The sequence below is a fragment of the Babylonia areolata genome, chromosome 24 (assembly GCF_041734735.1).
Source record: "Babylonia areolata isolate BAREFJ2019XMU chromosome 24, ASM4173473v1, whole genome shotgun sequence".
Lineage (NCBI taxonomy): Eukaryota > Metazoa > Mollusca > Gastropoda > Neogastropoda > Buccinidae > Babylonia > Babylonia areolata.
Window position 1 is genome coordinate 13,711,925 of NC_134899.1, and position 20,987 is coordinate 13,732,911.

At 42.2% G+C, this 20,987-nt stretch overlaps 1 protein-coding gene across 2 annotated transcripts; it reads right to left on the reverse strand.

The window, feature by feature from the left end:
- Positions 1 to 3,077: 3,077 nt before the first annotated feature.
- Positions 3,078 to 20,880, reverse strand: LOC143298983 (uncharacterized). Of its 2 annotated transcripts, none has more exons than XM_076612041.1 (9): positions 20,784 to 20,880; positions 20,133 to 20,205; positions 19,025 to 19,087; positions 17,770 to 17,841; positions 16,899 to 16,980; positions 16,089 to 16,229; positions 8,910 to 8,995; positions 5,498 to 5,637; positions 3,078 to 5,166 (listed from the first exon to the last, which is right to left on the reverse strand). In XM_076612041.1, exons 1-9 carry the CDS (start codon positions 20,870 to 20,872, stop codon positions 4,839 to 4,841), a joined length of 1,074 nt encoding a protein of 357 aa, XP_076468156.1. In that variant the 5' UTR covers positions 20,873 to 20,880; the 3' UTR covers positions 3,078 to 4,838. The 2 variants fall into 2 exon arrangements, with proteins under 2 accessions (XP_076468156.1, XP_076468155.1); XM_076612040.1 differs by having other exon boundaries at positions 16,089 to 16,232.
- Positions 20,881 to 20,987: the final 107 nt, after the last annotated feature.

Genomic DNA, 20,987 nt, shown 5'->3' on the forward strand with positions numbered 1-20,987 from the left:
CCTTCAGTAAGCTGGTTGGTCCCAGGTTCGCATCTGTGGTAGAATGTTGCATTGCTGTATTTTGACAGAGAGATGTCTTACCAGCCACATATGGGTCATGTAGCTTGACCAGTCTGATTATTCTTAATTGTGTAAAATTACTGCACATATTTTGTCAGCATACAGAGGCTATACAAGGGAACTGTTTGTTCCTCTAAATTTGATCACGTCTCTCCTCTCCTACATGCTTCACACTGGCTTCCAATACAAGAAAGATATATTTAGTCATTTCTCTTTGTTTCAAGTCCATTGAGGCGACTGGTCCACAGTATCTTTCCGATCTCATTCATCCTTACATATCATCATGCCAACTCCGCTCTTCTCACAACCACCTGCTTAGGATTCACCCTTTAAGAACCAAAGTGTATGGCCAATGCAGTTTTTCATACCAAGCCCCACTTCTTTGGAATCAGCTTCCTCGGTCACTCATCTTCACTGCAGTCATTCAAATCCAGTCTGAAGACTCCTGATTCACTCACAGAACAAACCATTACCTGACTCTGCTCCCTCCTCCATGTCTGTTGGTAACACAAACATTCAGTTCTCATCTGCTACAAGAAATCTAGGGGTAACTTTTTCTGACACTCTGTCTATGGAAAAACACGTGTCCAACATCTGTCGCTCTGCTTATCATGAACTCAGGAAAATCAGTAGCATTCGCCATCTTCTCACTTCTGATGCAACCAAAACTCTCGTCTGTTCTCTCGTTCTGTCTAAATTTGATTACTGTAACTCCTTACTCTCTGCCATTTCTCAGTACCTCCTAGACAAACTTCAAAAGGTTCAAAATTCAGCAGCACGACTGATATTCAGAGTCAGAAAACACGAACACGTACAGCCACTCCTCCAACAGCTTCACTGGCTCCCAATCTCTGCAAGTATACAACATAAAACATCCACTCTTTGCTTCAACTCTCTCACTGATCCCTACTTTCCTGTTTATCTTTCTGATCTCCTTCATGTCTATACCCCTGCCAGACAACTCCGCTCTTCTTCAGACAATAGAACCTTTACTGTTCCTCGAATCAAAACAAAGACTTACGGCAAGCAATCTTTTCCTCACTTTGCGACAACTGTATGGAACCAGCTTCCACTCACAACTCGTTACTCTGAAACCCCCTCACAGTTTAAAACTGCCCTGAAAACACACCTGTTCAGACAGTCATACAATGTTGTATGAAATAGAAATGAAATAGAAGTGTGTGATTGTGTTGTGTTGTGTGTGTGTGAGGGGGGGGGGGGTGCGGGGGGAGGGGGGGGAGCGGGGGGGGACGAGGGGGGAGAGGTGGTGGCGGGTGTTTGCACGCCCACACGCGCGAGCTTGTGTCTGTGTGTTGCGGGTGTGCGGGTGGGTGAGTTGGTACGTGTGTGTGTGTGTGAGTGTGTGTGTGTGTGTGTGTGTGTGTGTTTTCTAATGTATGAATATGTATGTGAGAGGTGTTTTTTTTTTGTTTTTTTGTTTGTGTGTGTGTGTGTGTGTGTGTGTTTTGGTTTTTTTTTGGTTTTTTAAACACGAACTGTTTTATGAAGTAATGTTGTAGTTTGTTTACTCAGTTATCCATCGGTTGTGCTTTTGTTGTTGTTGATGAGTTGTGTGGGTGTGTGTGTGTGCGCGCACTAGTGTATGTGGGCGAGGTGGAGGTGTGAGTGTTTTTTTGTTTTTTGTTGTTTTTTTGTTTTGTTTTGTTTTTTTACTACAATACGTACATTTTTACATTTTCAGGTTTAATTTCTTAAATGAAATGATGTACATACGTTTTTACTAGAAATGTTTGATGAATATTGCTTTATCATGTGATGTTGTAGCCTCTGTGTTTCAATTGTTTGTCATTCGTGTGTGTGTGTGTGTGTGTGTGTGTGTCTGAACATTTGTTTCATCTTTATAGTTTTGATCTGTGTGTGTAATGTGGGGTGTTTCTTCAGGGAAATGCTTAGCAGGAACTTTTATTTTATTTTATTATATATATGTATGTATGTGTATGTGTATATATATATATATATATGTGTGTGTGGGGGTGTGTGTGTGTGTATGTGTATATATGTGTATGTATATATGTATGTGTGTATATATATATATATATATTTTTTTTTTTTTTTTTAATGTAATGTCGCATTAGTTTGCATATTCGATTGTTGATCTGTGTTCGTGTGTGTATTGTGCCTGTAGGTGCGTGTATGTGTGTGTGTCACTGAGTGAGTGCGTGAGTAATGTGTTTGTGTTCGTTGGTGCATTGTGCGTGCGTGCGCACGTTGTGTGTTTTGTGTGTTTGTATGTATGTATGTACCTACGTATATATGCATGCGTATACGTGCTTGTGTTCTTTCAATTTCAATTGTCTTTTAATACCTTTTGCATTTCTTGATTTAATCAACTGACATGACCTATTTTAATTGTTCTCTCTTACCTGTTTCAAATTGTATGCATATGTTGTGTGGGGATGTTTGAGTGAATGTTTTTAGTGCTATTGTAAAGCGCATAGAGCTTCAAGAATATGCGCTATAGCAAGAAGTCTTAATAAATAAATAAATAAATAAATAAATAAGACCCACCTTTTCCCCGCCTAAATAATTCTCAACAGATCATTCCTTTCCAGTATGAACTAAAATGACTATCAGTGAGTGAGTGAGTTTGAGAGTTTCACGATTAGTAAGTTGTAGTTATGAATGTGTACTATTTATGATTATGTACTGTAACTTGTGTGTGTTTGCATGCATGATTGTGTGGTTGTGGGGGGTGGGAGGGGGGATGGGGGCTAGCAGGGGGGAGGAGTGGGGGGAGAGGTGGTAAATATTCAATAATGTCTTGTATCTTGTGTCCAGTTTTCCCTTTTTGAGTTTTTCATGTTTTGTTTTGTTTCATTTTTTGTTTTCTATTTGTAAATGCCTAGGGCTTATTTTCAAGATTAGGTGTAAATGCTCATAATAATTATTAATAATATGATAATAATGATAATAACAACTGTTCAGATACTATTTATCTGTCAGCAAACAGAGGATATACTAGGTTAGTTACATTTGGGTTCAGCATTTATCCTCTCTAAAGATGGTACAACCAACAAGGAAAGTTATCCAAGCGAAGTTGGGGAAAGCATTAGTCTGGCACAACACTGACACCACTAAAACAACATGCCGTTCAGATTGGCAGTGAAAATATCAATGTCCATGTTGGGTGTCTGTGATTCAAACTCACATTTTGACTTCCGTCTTACTGGACAACAGTCTTTGAACTCACTCGTTATTTCTACTGTCAGTTGGTTCTGTGACACCAGATTCATCACTCTTGGTCTCTTTGTCTATCTCTTGTTTACATCAAATACATCTTACCACTCTCATCGCCACCTTGACATTTACACAATGCTACTGGCTAATTTGTTGCGTGAAGGTGGAAATGGGGTTTGAGTTCATGTTTCTCACATTTGAAAGGAACACATGCTAAAAATTGTAATATTGGCATACATCATTCTCTTGCTTTACTCTGGTATTCATTTCGTTTTACTCTGTGATGAACAGCAGAGAACGGAACAGGGAAGAGAATGATCCAGAGATAGAGTGGATGTATGATTTTCATTGTTTTGATATTTTTTCTTTTGATTTCAAACAGCTTCTTTCATTTTAGTCCCTCTGTAGAGTGAGGGCTGTGTGTAATTAAAAAGCATGTATTTGCTGATCTGTTACCTTTGTCAATAAAGAATTTTTCTTCTCTCTCTCTCTCTCTCTCTCTCTCTCTCTCTCACACACACACACACACACACACACACACACACAAACTCTCTCACTCCAGAGGACGCATCAGATTTCAACAAGAACAAAAAACAAACAAACTGCATTTCATACTGAACTATCTTGCAATTCAAAAACATGTGCATGCCCTGATAGAAATGTCAATATATGCATATGCAAACAAATAAATGAACACTTAAGTATCATATCTATAAGCATTTCTGCTAATGAAAATTGAAGAAGAAAACCTTGATAATACATGCATCTATAGCCATTTACGGAACAGTGTATTGAAAGATACACAAATCTGAAGAACACAATGCTAAAATCAGTAATCATTAATAAAAATTCCAAAAGAATTGTTCTATACTATAATATCTCGAGTCTGTGACCTCTAAATGAATAAATGTAAAAAATATTTAACTCTTGCTGCATATTTATGCCATGGACATATGGTGAAACAACAGTACAAACTTCCCTCCAAATAATGGACATATCATTAAGATGTTATGTCATAATGATAATTGATTGCTCTTTATCTATCCAAATCTTATCTTTTTTTTATATTCATTTATTATGCATTTCCCTGTCATATATCATCATGTTTTTAAAACTATCAACATATATAGTGAGACTCCTTGGTCTCAATATCTTTTCTCACTAACACTCTGTATTCCCGTTTTGTCACATACACACACACACATACACACTATCTCTCTCTCACACACACACACCATCTCTCCTTTTCACTCATTCACACACTCACGCACCTTTTGACTGTGCTTATTTTCAACCAAACCATCTGTCATTCATATTTCAGCACATACTGAAGTGAAGACATTCAGTCCTTCACAAACTGAAATATGAAGATTCAACCATTCACACACTGAAGCTAACACATTCAGTCAAAAACATGACACAAGAGTTTGACACATTCACCCACAGATGAACAGATACCGGATCACCAACACTATTAATCATTCACACACTGCAGTATACAATCAGTTGCAGACATACAGACACCTCATCACCTACATTCAACCATCCACACACTTATGTACACAATCAGTCACAGACCCCTAATCATTGTCTTCTCGTTGACGAGCATTCCTCGCACTGGCTGCCACTTTCCTCTTCTTGAAGCCTACACTGGCCCCAGTGGAGGGCCCCAAACTGCTCACTGTCTTTTCCTTGAACCTCTCTTTCTTCACAGGCTCTGGTAGGGACTGGGGGACCGTGTCAGGGTGAGAGTCAGGGAGGGGGATGTCGGAAGGCAGAGGAATGTCGTCAGGGAGAGGGATCTCTCCAGGTAGGGGGATGTCTTCCAGGGCAGGGGGATCCACAGGAGGCTCTGACACTGGTTCTGGTTCTGGTTCTGGCTCTGGCTCTGGGTCTGGGTCAGGTGCTCTGGAACAGTGCACACCTGTGGTTACCTGGCTGCCTGCCAAGAGTCAACTGATCAATATTCTAAATTTTCCACCTTACTGCATATCTGTGTATCATAATACCCTCTTTTATCAAACATTACTTTAGAAATATCACTTTTACTTTATCATTACACCTTCTTTCAGTAAAGTACTACAGCACTGTTCAACTATACAATCATTAGCTACAAAACAAACGCTGAACTACAGCCAATACACAATGTAACGCACACAGGAAAAAAAACAAAAAACATGCACACCAAACTACAACACAAGAGCAAGACAAACAGAAGGCAACCAACAGCCCAACTTACGGGTGTTGGCGGACAGTTTCCCAGGCTCCATAGGCTGCACCCCGGGTACCCACAGGGTCCACACGGAAAACTTTTCTTGGGGGTTCTTCCACTGGGGCCTCCTCTCTCTCTGCAGGCTCAGCCTCAGCTGACTCCGAAGCCTGGTCAGGAAGAAAGCATTGTTGATACATGTTCAAACCAACCAACATTTGTGGCAATCAAGAAGACACTGCTTCTGAATAAACTGGATAGTACTTTTTTTCTTTCTTTTTTTTCAAAAAAAGAATGACTTCATGGGCAAGTTACATACAGCAACAACCAATGTTATTGACAAAACATGCTCTTTCACACATATGTTAATGCTCATGAACCTTAATACAAATGACAAGCAAACATGTTCACAAAAGCACGCTGTTTTGTTTATTGCCTTTTGTGTGTAAGTGTGTTTGTGTAGAAAAGAGAGTTCTCTGGTTCATGACCCATCTCTCCTTGACCCTCCTCTATACCTCCCACATTTCAGGCCCTCCAACCTTCCCTCTTTCTGCTCAGACAATATGAGGCCCTCCAACCTTCCCTCTTTCTGCTCAGACAATATGAGGCCCTCCAACCTTCCCTCTTTCTGCTCCAACAATATGAGGCCCTCAAATATTCCCTCTCCCTGCTCCGACAGTATAAGGCCCTCAAACATTCCCTCTCCCTGCTCCGACAGTATGAGGCCCTTCAACCTTCCCTCTTTCTGCTCCAACAGTCAGAGGCCCTCCAACCTTCCCTCTTTCTGCTCCGACAGTCAGAGGCCCTCAAATATTCCCTCTCCCTCCTCCGACAGTATAAGGCCCTCCAACCTTCCCTCTTTCTGCTCCTACAACAAGAGGCCATCCAACCTTCTCTCTTTCTGTTCCAACAGTCAGAGGCCCTCCAACATTCCCTCTTTCTACTCCAACAATAAGAGGCCCTCCAACATTCCCTCTTTCTACTCCAACAATAAGAGGCCCTCCAACCTTCGCTCTTTCTGCTCCGACAATATGAGGCCCTCCAACCTTCCCTCTTTCTGCTCCAACAGTAAGAGGCCCTCCAACCTTCGCTCTTTCTGCTCCGACAATATGAGGCCCTCCAACCTTCGCTCTTTCTGCTCCGACAATATGAAGCCCTCGAATATTCCCTCTCCCTGCTCTGACAGTATAAGGCCCTCCAACCTTCCCTCTTTCTGCTCAGACAATATGAGGCCCTCCAATATTCCCTCTTTCTGCTCAGACAATATGAGGCCCTCCAACCTTCCCTCTTTCTGCTCCAACAGTCAGAGGCCCTTAAATATTCCTTCCCCCTGCTCCTACAATATGAGGCCCTCCAACCTTCCCTCTTTCTGCTCAGACAATAAGAAGCCCTCCAACCTTCCCTCTTTCTGCTCCAACAGTCAGAGGCCCTCCAACCTTCCCTCTCCCTTCTCCAACAGTAAGAGGCTCTCCAACCTTCCCTCTCCCTGCTCCAACAGTCAGAAGTCCTCCAACCTTCTCTATCCCTGCTCCAACAGTCAGAAGTCCTCCAACCTTCCCTCTCCCTGCTCCAACAGTAAGAGGCCCTCCAACATTCCCTCTCCCTGCTCCAATAGTCAGAAGTCCTCCAACATTCCCTCTCCCTGCTCCAACAGTCAGAAGCCCTCCAACTTTCCCTCTCCCTGCTCCAACAGTAAGAGGCCCTCCAACCTTCTCTCTCCCTGCTCCAACAGTAAGAGGCCCTCCAACATTCCCTCTCCCTGCTCCAACAGTAAGAGGCCCTCCAACCTTCTCTCTCCCTGCTCCAACAGTAAGAAGTCCTCCAACCTTCTCTCTCCCTGCTCCAACAGTCAGAAGCCCTCCAACCTTCTCTCTCCCTGCTCCAACAGTCAGAAGTCCTCCAACCTTCCCTCTCCCTTCTCCAACAGTAAGAGGCTCTCCAACCGTCTCTCTCCCTGCTCCAACAGTCAGAAGCCCCCCAACCTTCTCTCTCCCTTCTCCAACAGTCAGAAGCCCTCCAACCTTCCCTCTCCCTTCTCCAACAGTAAGAGGCTCTCCAACCTTCTCTCTCCCTGCTCCAACAGTCAGAGGCTCTCCAACATTCCCTCTCCCTGCTCCAACAGTAAGAGGCTCTCCAACATTCCCTCTCCCTGCTCCAACAGTAAGAGGCCCTCCAACATTCCCTCTCCCTGCTCCAACAGTAAGAGGCTCTCCAACATTCCCTCTCCCTGCTCCAACAGTAAGAGGCCCTCCAACCTTCTCTCTCCCTGCTCCAACAGTAAGAGGCCCTCCAACCTTCTCTCTCCCTGCTCCAACAGTAAGAGGCCCTCCAACCTTCCCTCTCCCTGCTCCAACAGTAAAAGGCTCTCCAACATTCCCTCTCCCTGCTCCAACAGTAAGAGGCTCTCCAACATTCCCTCTCCCTGCTCCAACAGTAAGAGGCCCTCCAACATTCCCTCTCCCTGCTCCAACAGTAAGAGGCTCTCCAACATTCCCTCTCCCTGCTCCAACAGTAAGAGGCCCTCCAACCTTCTCTCTCCCTGCTCCAACAGTAAGAGGCCCTCCAACCTTCCCTCTCCCTGCTCCAACAGTCAGAAGTCCTCCAACCTTCCCTCTCCCTGCTCCAACAGTCAGAAGCCCCCCAACCTTCTCTCTCCCTGCTCCAACAGTCAGAAGCCCTCCAACCTTCTCTCTCCCTGCTCCAACAGTAAGAGGCCCTCCAACCTTCTCTCTCCCTGCTCCAACAGTAAGAGGCTCTCCAACCTTCCCTCTCCCTGCTCAGGGTTTGAATTCAACCTTTCTTTTTTTCTTTTTTTTTTGAGAGCCAGTCAGGCACTCTGGACAAAACATCTGAGTGCCCAATTGTGGTTTTGGGTGCCAGCATAATAAAATGAAATAAAATCTTTGACTGAGTTATAATCTGCATTTGTGTTGATGTTTGGAAACTGCATTCAAAATGTCCACACGCCTGAACCCCATAGGCCTGCTGATAACAAGGATTAAAATATTTCTCTGCATATGGTCATTTATTTTCTCATTGTGGCATCCATAAACCTTGTATACAGACTAGATGCATTCATTCATGACTAGAATTCAAATATCAACTTCAGATTTACTTATGTACATGCTGCAACCACGATCAAATTACACAGTTGATGTACCATGAATTCAGTCAGAGTCAGTCACTCCCTTGATCTCTGGGCCCACAAGGCATGGTTTCTGGTTGTCTTGACCTCTCCCCTGAGAACAACCAGTGTTCGAGCTTGCTTTCTTTGTGTGTCTTTTAATTAATTTTCTTTCGCCTCTATCAATTTTTGAGTGCCCACTTGACAGAAAATTTGCGTGCGTGCCCGAGCCAACTTTTCGTAGCATTTGCACCCAGGCTCCCACTAAATTCAATCCCTGCTGCTCCAACAGCCAGAGGAGGCCTGACTCTAACTGACCTGTGCTGTGTTGTCCCCAGTCTCCTCCTCCTGCCCTTCTTGTTCTGCCAGGGACACAAAGTCTTCTGGGGGCTCCCACACACTCTCTGCACACAACACACAGTGTGGACACATTAGTATGTAAACAACTCTTTCAGTCAACACAAAAATTCAAATTCAAATGCACTTGTATACTTATCATATCAGGTGGAACTGTCAAAATTATGCCCACTTCTGGATCAATGTGTCTTTCACACTAAAAAAATTCAACACACAGTGTGGACACATTAGTACGTAAACAACTCTTAGTCAACATAAAAATTAAATTTAAATGCACTTGCATATTTATCATATCAGTTGTAACTGTCAAACGTACACTACCTTTTGCATCAATGCATCTTTCACACTAATTTAAATGTACCTGTGTATTTATTACATCAGGTGTAGCTGTCAAACTTAAGCTAACATCTGGATCAATACATCTTTCACACTGACTTACGTCGTGTGTTCCAGTCACTCTCGTCACTGCACACATGCACTGAAAGAGAGAGAGAAAGTGTGCCTGGTTGTGTGTGTAGCTTGAATGAGTACTACAAACCTGTATGAAATCAAGTGTGTGTGAGTGCGAGTGCACACACCTTCTTGCTGATACATTTCCTCATGGCTCTCTATCACAGATAAGCATGTCTTTCACAGTGGAAATGATGGTACAATGGCATGTTTTACTGATATGCCTTATCAAAGCTTTCCATTGCCAGAAGACTCATAAACAATAACCGTTCAGCAGAACAGGCAATTGGACTGTCATGGTATGGTGTTGTTATATGACACCAGACCTAGTTCAAGCGACACGAATTCCATCACTCTATCTGACAAGAGATGGCTACTGTACTGAAACAAGACTTTTTTTTTCATATCAAATTCAAGTGATGTATCCCCCTTCCTCAGCCACAAAACTGAGGCCTACTCTAACCTTTGTTTCACCTTGCAGTAAATAAAAAAAAAATGAACCTGTGTAGAATAAACCCAACCTTGACGCAAACATTTTGAAAAACTATTAACCAATTTCTAATCTTCCATTAATGTCCAAACTCCTTGAAAAAGCTGTCCTCAAGCAGCTCAACAACCACCTTTGTTTCAACAATCTCATCCACCCATTTCAGTCTGCATATCGCACTGACCACAGCACCGAAACCACTCTCCTCCACATTCTGAACAATCTACTGATAGCGTCTGACTCGGGAAAAATTTCCCTTCTCACTCTTCTTGACTTGTCAGCCGCCTTTGATACGATAGACCATTCAATCCTTCTTTCCCGTCTTCATTTTACATTTGGTATCAATGGCACTGTTCTAAACTGGTTCAAATCTAATCTCACTGATCGATTCCAGTCTGTCATTGTCGATCATTTCCAATCTGAACCCGTTAAAATCGAACATGGAGTCCCACAGGGATCTGTTTTAGGCCCAGTGCTCTTCACACTGTACACTGCTCCTCTCGCTGAAATTATCAACCGCCATAATATCAGTCATCAATCTTATGCTGATGACACTCAACTCCAGAAGAGTGATACCCCTGAAAAATTGGTGTCGCTCTTGCAAGAAACATCCAACTGCTTCCTGGACATTCAAAACTGGATGACTCGAAATAAGTTACAACTGAACGCGGACAAAACTGAAGCAATGATCATAGGAACTAAACAAAAATTATCTTCCATCACAACTGATACAATCAAACTTGGCAGTACATCCATCCCTCTTTCTACGTCAGTCAGGAACCTCGTTGTTGTCCTTGACAAAACACTGTCCATGCAAAAATTAATCAGTCAGACATGTCAGTCCTGCTACTGTCAACTGCGGCACATCACTGCCATCCGGAAATATCTGCCCACTGACGCAACAACTAGACTTGTCGTTTCTCTCATTCTCTCTCGCTTTGACTACTGTAACTCACTATTGTCTGGTTTGCCTGCTTCATCCATTCAGTCCCTTCAGCGCATACAAAACTCTGCTGCCCCTCGTCCTCAGAAAGAAAAGATCTGAGCACATCACTCCTCTTTTGCAACATCTCCACTGGCTCCCTGTCTCACACCAAATAAAGTACAAGATCAGCACTCTATGTTATAGATGCATTCACAAAACTGCCCCTTCCTATCTCTGCGGCTGCCTTCACGTCTACACTCCATCTCGCTCACTACGATCGGCTTCGGATCCACTCTGTTTACGCATACCCGGATTCAAACACTCGACTGTTGGCCGCCGTTCTTTCTCTGTCTCTGGACCTTGCGATTGGAATGAACTTCCTCTTTCGCTTCGTCAAGCCTCCACACTCAGCTCTTTCAAGTCTGGCCTTAACTCACTCGATACTAACAGCGGGTATTTCCGTTGTCCGTTTCCAACCGGTTTTATACGAACAACGAGTACTGCCGTTCCGACCTTCAAAAATGTCCACAAGTGACGTCGTAACCCGGTGTCACAGACACAGCCATCCAGGTTACAGCCTAATTAGCATAGGTCAACCTCTGACCACTGGAGTGGCTGGCAAGTCGCTTGTTGCTGTGCTGTTGAGCTATTTTTGTCGTCACCCAGGCCTTTGTGTTCAGACAAACAACAATGGCGTCGCAACCCAGCACGAGTGGTACACAGAGCAGACAAGGAAGGCATGTTTACACCCTAAGAGAAGCCGTAGAACTGGTCCAAACTGAAGGATCAGATGTCGAAGATGGTGAAGAAGACGAGGAGAGTGATTTTTTAGCATCCGAGGCGAGTGAAAATGAAAGTTTGTCGGACATCGAACCTGAAGTGGAAGAGCAGAGAGGCGTGGCAAGCGATGCAGGCAGTGACAGTGAAAGAGAGGCAGGCGCACACGGCCTACTGGCTGACCAGAGCATGGACACTTTTCTGAAATTTATGAGCAAAGAGTGGCATGAGGATTTTAGTTTTTTCCCTGCCATACCACCTTACACTGACCAAGAACTGCACGGACTGCAATTACAAGGGATGACTGGCCACGCCCCTATAGACTTTTATGACGCGATATTCGACAACGCGATCATGACACATATTGTTGAAGAAACGAACCGGTATGCCGCTCAGTCCCTTCAACAGAAAGGTGTTCTGCCACCCCACAGTCTCTTTAGGAAGTGGAAGAACACCACAGAGAATGAAATGACTGGATTCTTGGCGATACTCATACACATGGGTCTCGCCCATAAACCACAAGTGGCTGACTACTGGTCAACTAACCCTATCCTGGTATCACCATTTGCTGCCAACATCATGTCCAGGGATAGATTCAATCTACTTCTGGCCATGCTGCATGTCTCGAACAATGAAGAATATATTCCTCGGGGAGAAGAAAACCACAATCCTCTCCACAAAATCCAGCCTGTCTACACCCATCTGCGAGACAGATTCAAGGCCCTCTACATCCCAGAGGAGAACATCTGCCTTGATGAGGCAATGTGCCCATGGAGGGGGAAGCTGAGCTTCAGGGTGTACATGAAGGACAAGCCTGTCAAATGGGGGATCAAACTATACGAGCTGTGTGAGTCGTCATCAGCTTATGTGTTTGACTTTGAAATTTTTGGTAACGTCCCCAACATCAGCAACAAACCGGTGGATGTGGTAATGAGAATAGCAGAGCCCCTCCTGAATAAAGGCCGGACAGTCTATGTAGACAACTATTACTGCTGCCCTGAGCTGGCGGAGAAGCTGGTGATGCAGGATACTCACTGTGTTGGGACTGTGCGGCCGAACAGGAAGGGTATGCCCAGACAGCTGGTTTCTGCAGCCCCACCACGCGGCCATGTATACGCTTTACGCCAAGGTATATAGTCATTTTATTTATCATGAGTTTGTTTCCCTATCATAATATGTTCACACAATAATTTATAAATCATACATCCTCCAGGATATACTTTTTTCCACATATGGTTGTGTTACAACTGATATTATGAATATGATCTGTTCATTTGTACTTCATCTACATCACATATACAAATACTGTTGACACATCTGTGGTGTGTGTAAAGGTACACAGGCATTGTTGAGTTTGTGTGTGTGTGTGTGTGCATTTGTGTGTGTGTGTGTGCATTTGTGTGTGTGTGTGTGTGTGTGTGTTTGTGTGCATTTATGTGTGTTGTGTGTGTGTGTGTGTGCATTTGTGTGTGTGTGTTTGTGTGCATTTATGTGTGTTGTGTGTGTGTGTGTGTGTGTGCATTTGTGTGTGTGTGTGTGTGTGTGTGTGCACATGACTGTGTGTGTGTGCATTTATGTGTGTGTGTGTGTGTGTGTGTGTGTGTGTGTGTGTGTGCACATGACTGTGTGTGTGTGTGTAAGTGTGCATTAGTGGTTGTGGTGGTGGTAGTGGTGTGCGTGGTGTGTGTGTGTTTTCTTTTCCACTGCAACTGTTTCCCTAATTCTCTGTGTACATGTGCTATAGGTGCAGTAGGTGTCCTGAAGTGGATGGACAAGAAGGCAGTGCACCTGATCACCACCAAGATGGACCCAGCTGAGATGGAGGAGGTCACCACAAGGACAGGCAGGAAACTGAAGCCTAAAGCTGTCCAAGACTACATAGTCAACATGGCTGGAGTTGACTGCAGTGACCAGCTCATGGCCTACATGCCGCTCAATCGGAAGACAATGAAGTGGTGGAAAAAATTATTTTTTCACCTCTTCACTCTCTCTCTTATCCAGGCATCCATCCTCCATGACAAGTACCAGAGGAGTCAAGGAGGATCTAGGATGTCCCTGAAAAAGTTCATTGTCATAATTGGCAATGAACTCAATGCCAGATATCAAGCTGGTGTTGCTGCTGACCAAGCCACTGCCCAGGCCGTTGCTCAGGCTGCTGCCCAGGTCATCGCCCAGCCCATTGCCCAGCCTGTTGCCCAGCCAGCTGCCCAGCCCCGTCCTCCAGGACTTGTGCCCACCCCACAGGCTCGCCTTCAAGGTGCACACTTTTCCACTGTTCTTCCTCCACGACCCAGTGGAAAGAAGAACTTCAGGAAATGCCATGTTTGTACTGCACGGCGCAAACGCTATCCTGAGGTCAAATTTCGGGAAAGCCCAAACTGGTGTGCCAAATGTGGTGTAACTTTGTGTGATAAGCTGTGCCAGGGAAGAGACATCACTTGTTTTCAAGTGTATCACACCATTGCAGATTATGCAAATTATTAGAAGAGATTATGTGCTTTTTTTTGCTTTTTTTTTTGTTGCTTTTTTTTTTCCATGTGTAGACAGCGGCTGTTTTGGATATCAAATAGTGAGGTTTTTGGCCCTATGATTAATGTTAGTGTATTCTTACAGTACAGAAACTTTCAAATGATTACCAGTGTGATGTGTGTGAAAAAAATTTTTTTTTTCAAGAACAATATGGATTACCTAGACAAGAAAGATCATCGTAAAGGATACCCCATCTCCATCCAACTACAGAGAGAGTACCACAGACTGAAGAGCTGCTTACTGTGCTTATTCACTATATCAGTAATCATGTCTCCAAATTTCAAGACTGTGTGACATCTCTTTTTCTTTTTTTTCTTTTTTTTTTCAGACCATACTTATACCTACTGTTTTGAAGAATGCCACTTGACAAATTACCAATTAGCAACTTTTATGATATTTATTTTAACTCATTTGTATGATGCAGAAACTCTCAAACAGCCATTTTGTTACACTCTACAGGGTTTGACAATGCAGTTTATGTGGAAAATAACCCTTTTTTCAACAATGCTGTGAATTTCATCACTATGATGTGCAACCACCCTCAATTTTGTTATCGTAAAAAAGGTAATATTATTTATCTCTGGCTACAAAAGGTGAACCATAACAGTAAGAGCTTTGAAAAATTGTGCTCTTCTTATTCACTTTATCTGTAATAATGTCTCCAAATTTCAAAATCATGTGACTTTTTTTTTTTTTTTAATGAATTGTTTTCAAACCATACTGATGCCTTGTGTACTAAAGAATGCCGTATGACAAATTGCCAATTGGCCACTTGCATGTTATTTATTTTTGCTCATTTGTATGATGCAGAAACTCTCAAATAGCCATTTTTTTACATTCTACAGGGTTTCTCAATGTGATTTATGTGGAAAATAACCCTTCTTTCAACAATGCTGTGAATTTCATCACTATGATGTGCAACCACCCTCAATTTTGTTATCGTAAAAAAGGTAATATTATTTATCTCTGGCTACAAAAGGTGAACCATAACAGTAAGAGCTTTGAAAAATTGTGCTTTTCTTATTCACTTTATCTGTAATAATGTCTCCAAATTTCAAAATCATGTGTCTTTTATTTTTTTTTTAATGAATTGTTTTCAAACCATACTGATGCCTTGTGTACTAAAGAATGCCGTATGACAAATTGCCAATTGGCCACTTGCATGTTATTTATTTTTGCTCATTTGTATGATGCAGAAACTCTCAAATAGCCATTTTTTTACATTCTACAGGGTTTCTCAATGTGATTTATGTGGAAAATAACCCTTCTTTCAACAATGCTGAAAATTTTCCTTCTATGCATTTGGAACCACCCTCAATTTCGTTGTTGTAAAAAAACTATGTTTTATCACTCCAGCTACAAAAAATGAACCATGAAAGTAAGGGCTATGAAACTTAGCACCATGCTTATTCCATTTATCAATAAACATGTCTCAAAATTTCAAGTCATTGTGTTTTGTCATTATTTTTTGGTGATTTTTTAAAAAACCTATACAAACGCCCAGTATCCACAGGAACACGTGATTACAAAAAGCCCAGTATCGAGTGAGTTAAAACCTACCTCTTCCCAAAATAGCCTCCCTTGCCTGCCCTTCCTTGTCTTTAGTTTCTACAGTTTTAGAAATACACATGCGTGTGAATGACTGGTGCGAAAGCGCTTTGATTTGTCTCTGCACAAGATTCAGCGCTATATAAATACCATTATTATTATATTATTATTATTATTATTAACAACTGAATGTTCAGACTGCATTTGAAAACTGGACCTGCAAATTCAGTCAGGATCTACCAGTTTTGACTGGATAAACTTCTGTTTCCTGATGAAGTTTACATTTTTGATAAATCTAAGCCAAACCAACAACCTGAGTAGATGCCAAGAGTCTTCCAGACAGACAGAACAAACCCTGACTATATTTTGGTACAGATGCTGGAGCAAAAATCACTAAATGGAGATGACTCACACAGATACGCACCATTTGTTGTGATGTTCCAGTAGTAGGAATATCCCTCTGGAGACTTGGCTTCATACCATTCTCTGACTTTTCCAGTGGTGGCAGATTCAGGTTCTGGTGACTTTGACTTGACAGCCTTCTTTTTCTCCTTCTCACTGCTGTCTGCTGGAAACAACAGAGACACTTTGAGAAACTGTCTGAATACAGAACATCTCAAGTCATCCAAGAAAAAGACATGCACAGCCAAGATGGCTGAAAACAGCCACATACATTGACAAACACCCCACCCGCTCATCCAACAGACCGACATACCCCTACCAACATACTCACACCAACCCACAAACACACCTACACACCTGAACAATCATTCCCATGTACACCTAGCCCCTCCACCACCACCCTCCACAACCCCTCTACCAACAACCCCACACAACCCTACTAACATACACCCACCCACAAACACACCAACACACATCTGCAAACATACTCATGCACTCCAACAATTATTCCCCCCTCCAAACCAACACCACTACACTCCTCATATTAAACTGATACCCACCCAATAATACACCTACCCACATACGTATTAACACCCCTGCCCCCTCTGCTACACACCCACACTCACTGACATAACATAAACACACACCCCACCTTTCCTTACACCCATACTGCCAACATATTCACACCCACCAACAAACCCACGCACACACGCTGACAAACACCCATACACACCTACAACCCTCCCACCCACCCCCTGTCTACTCCAACCAAAACCCTCACACCCCCTACCAACTTACTGACCAGCGATGACAAAGGACTAGAACCACTGACCTGAGGTTTTCAGCTTGACGCCGTACTGTGCTGCTAGGGAGGGGTCCCTGGCCAGGTCTTTCTTCAGTGCTGCCACTGCATCCTGCACTCACACACACACGGCACTGTCAATCTGTGTATTGGTTTCTCACAGTTTTGATCACAGGACGGAGGAAGGCAGCAGAATGGTTAAGACGCTCATCTGTCAATACAGAGTCCATAAGGGACTAGGTTCGATTCCTGCTCCCGCCCTTTCTCCCAAGATTGTGTGGAAAATCAAACTGAGCATCTAAGCATTCGGATGAGTCGATAAATTGAGGTCCCATGTACACCATCCACTTGGCGCACTGAAAAAGAACCCATGGCAACAAAAGGGTTGTCCACTGGCAAAATTATGTAGAAGAAATCCAATCTGATAGGTGCACAAATATACAGGCATGTACTCAAGGCCTGATTAATTAAGTGTATTAGGTCAAGCTGCTGGTTAGGCATCTGCCTAGCAGCTGTGGTGTGGCATATATCGACTTGTACGAACGCAGGGACACCTCCTTGAGAAACTGAAACTGAAACTTTGTTCACACACTCAGAGCCCTCAACTTATACAGGCCTCTGTCAGTCTTGTATATAGGTTTCTCACAATTTTGTCCACACGCACAGCACTGAAGTTACAAAACATCTGCTTAAAACTGTTTTCCCATGAATGATACCAAACAATGGCAGTGTTTGCAATGTTGTGGTCATTTACAAACCAACCTCTGGTACCTTACATGGCTCCCAAACACACAGACCTGCATTTCCAATAAATCAGAATGTGCATGCATGCTGCGGTGCATATGTGGTGTGTTGTGAGGTGATGTATGTGAAATGTAGTATTCTGTATTTCATTCCATACCCTTTCCATCTGAGCAAAATACTCATTCATCTCCTCTTGCTCCTTTGCTTTCTCCCCACTACGTTTCCGCAACTGTAACAGAATAACATATAAAACATTATTATAAAATATGATACAAACACACACATAAACAATCTTGCAACAGCTTGGCAAAACACATATGATTCTGAGGGGTTGACCGGATGAAACAAGTGACAAAGATGACATGAACACCACTCTGAAGCAGAAAGATGACAATGCAACACCACTCTGAAACAGAAAGATGACAATGCAATGCATTGTCATCTTTCCGTTTCAGAGTGGTGTTATTGCATGCGCAGTGTATCTCATACAGTCTGCACACAATGCAAACCTGACATGCTTTGTTGTCCAACACTGAATCTGAAGGGTGCTTTTCTTTCTGTATCTCTGTCATCCATGGACAATGTATAACTCTTCAGGCAAATAAAAAATTTTCACTGCTCTGTTATTCACAAATACGTTACAATCATACAATGTAGGATAAATATTTCTTCTAGTCTGTAAATCACTGATGATATGTAAATCCATACAAAAAAAACGAAGTGATAATGTTAGATAGACATCTCTTCTCTGTAAATCATTGACGTTGTAACAATGTACAGATATAACAATGTTCAGTAAACCTTTCCTCTTCTCATAAATATGATATAATATATATGAAGACTCTCAGATTCAGTCTTAAGTAGCAGTAATTAACTAACCAACAAACCATCATGCCACTGTTGATCTATGCCATAAAACAGGTCTGCACATATTCTGATGTCATTTTCTCGTGCAGTGAGGGTTGAAGTGAATGGTCTAGAGATACATGACATTTTTTTTTTCTTTCAAAAACTGAAAAAGGTTATAAATTTTTTTTTCAAAAGGTCCCACAGCTTTTTCCAGTCATCAGGACAGTGAATTCACACTGGGCATCCACTGCGTTTGTGACTTGACATGAAAAGCCAGACCCAGTTTTCTCCTTCCCTCAATTTAACCTTCCCCGACTGGTCAGGTGCCCATTCACACCTGGGTGGAGTGAGGAAAATCAGATTAAAGAGCCTTACCCAAGGACATAACACGATACCAAAACAGGGCCCTGAACCCTGATCACTTGTAAACACTTGTGGCAGTGGCACCTATTGTTAAAATCGCCTGATATTTACAACAAAGCAATTTTCTAATAAACGAAAGTTTTAGAAACGATGGGAAATGGGAAGAAAAAAAATGTTGTTGCACATGTCTCCAAACTCACCTCATCAATTTTCTTCTGAACATTTTCTTTGTGGCGTTTGCCTTTCTCATGGAAATCGACACTCTGGAACATACCAACATGACAATCCAGCACTATCAAACAGACAAACATCACAATCCAATACCTTTAAACAGACAAACATAACAATCCAACACCATGAAACAGACCAACATCAAAATCAGCATTTCCCATAACGCATTATACTGCATCCTTTATGCATTAAAATCTTAAAAGGACCCCCAGTTTTCAGTACTGTATGTCCCAAGGACGCAAACGATTTTACTGACAAGTTTTAGTTTCTCAGTCAATCTTCAAACCAACTCCGCTGTAATGCTGTCACAGCAGAGCAGACAATACCAACTGTTTGAAGTTGTGTCACTTGTTGCTTACTCATGCATTGGATAACTTTTGATCTTCCAGTATGTTTGAAGTTACTTTTGATCTTCCAGTATGTTTAAGTTGCGAAACCAGTGTCAAAAAGTCTTTGTTAAAGTGGCTTACAGGCCCCAAAACACAAACATCTTCAACAGCAGATATATATAATATTATAGTATTATACAAACATCCCCAAACACAAACATCTTCAACAGCAGATATATATATAATACTATAGAGTATAGTATTATACAGACTAACATCACAATCCAACATCATGAAACAGAAAAGCCAATATCACAATCCAACACAGTAAAACTGACAAATATCACAATCCAACAACATGAAACAACCAAGATAATCAGACACCATGAAACAGATCAACATAGCAATCCAACACTACAAAAAGCACACCAACATTGTCATCCAACATTATGAAACAGACCTACATCACAATCCAACACTATCAAACATGACTTTCATGAGTTCTGATTAAAGATTTTAGACCAACACTATCAAACAGACTGACATCACAGTCCAACACAATAAAATATACTACAAGTACAATTAGTATATATATGAACAGGCCAACATCTTAATCCAATACTGTGAAACAGACAAATGTTATGTAATTTGTAGATATGAGCATTCACTGATTCTAATCTTTAATTGGAATCATTCACTGGCTCAGAACACACATCATAATCAACAAAATCAGTGGACATTAACTCACAGGTTTGTTGTCAGCAATCCAACATTTGCAGAACTCACAGAACTTGCGAGGCTGGGACTTCCAATAGTCAGCCCTACATCAGAATATGAATTAGTTCATCATCTCAGATGGGAGAAATTCATACACACGCATGCAAGCAAACACACACACACACACAGGGAGGTTTAGTTTGTTTTTATATAATTTTGCCAGGGACAAGTGTCTTTTTGCCAAGGACAAGTGTCTTATTATCACAGGCTCATTTACTTATGTTACGTGCATGAGGCACTGAAGATCAAGGTTTATCATGTAATAAGAAATACTACTACCACTCAAGGTCCAATGAAGGGAAGTGGGGGAGGGGGGGAGGGAGGTGTTAAAGTTATTCCAGTGATTGCATGAATCAAGCCAAGGATATTCAAGAGTCAGAAACTCTAACACTCTACCATTAATTGAAAAATTATGCACAATTACAAATGAAACTTCAAGAACTATCCATCCGTACGTTTTGGAAAGCACACACACACACTCAGTCACACTGATGGGGATATAATCATGCAAGTGATTTAACAACGCTCATGTCAGTCATAAAATAAAAAATTAAAAAAACAACCGAGCATTCTGGTAAATGGGTTGTCAAATGTAAGAACAGATCAACTTTTGCATTCTTACATGTTGAACTTTGATGACCCCTTAAAATAATTATACGGAAAAAGCCACGGAAGTGCTCTCGTGGTTGAACTTCCTCCAACCGTGCACATGCATCGGAAGTTTTTAAGTATGCGCATGCGTAGACATAAACCAGGCATGGAGGTTCGCACTGACTGTTCACTAAATGTATATTGGTTGAAACAGTCACATCTAATTATAATTGAC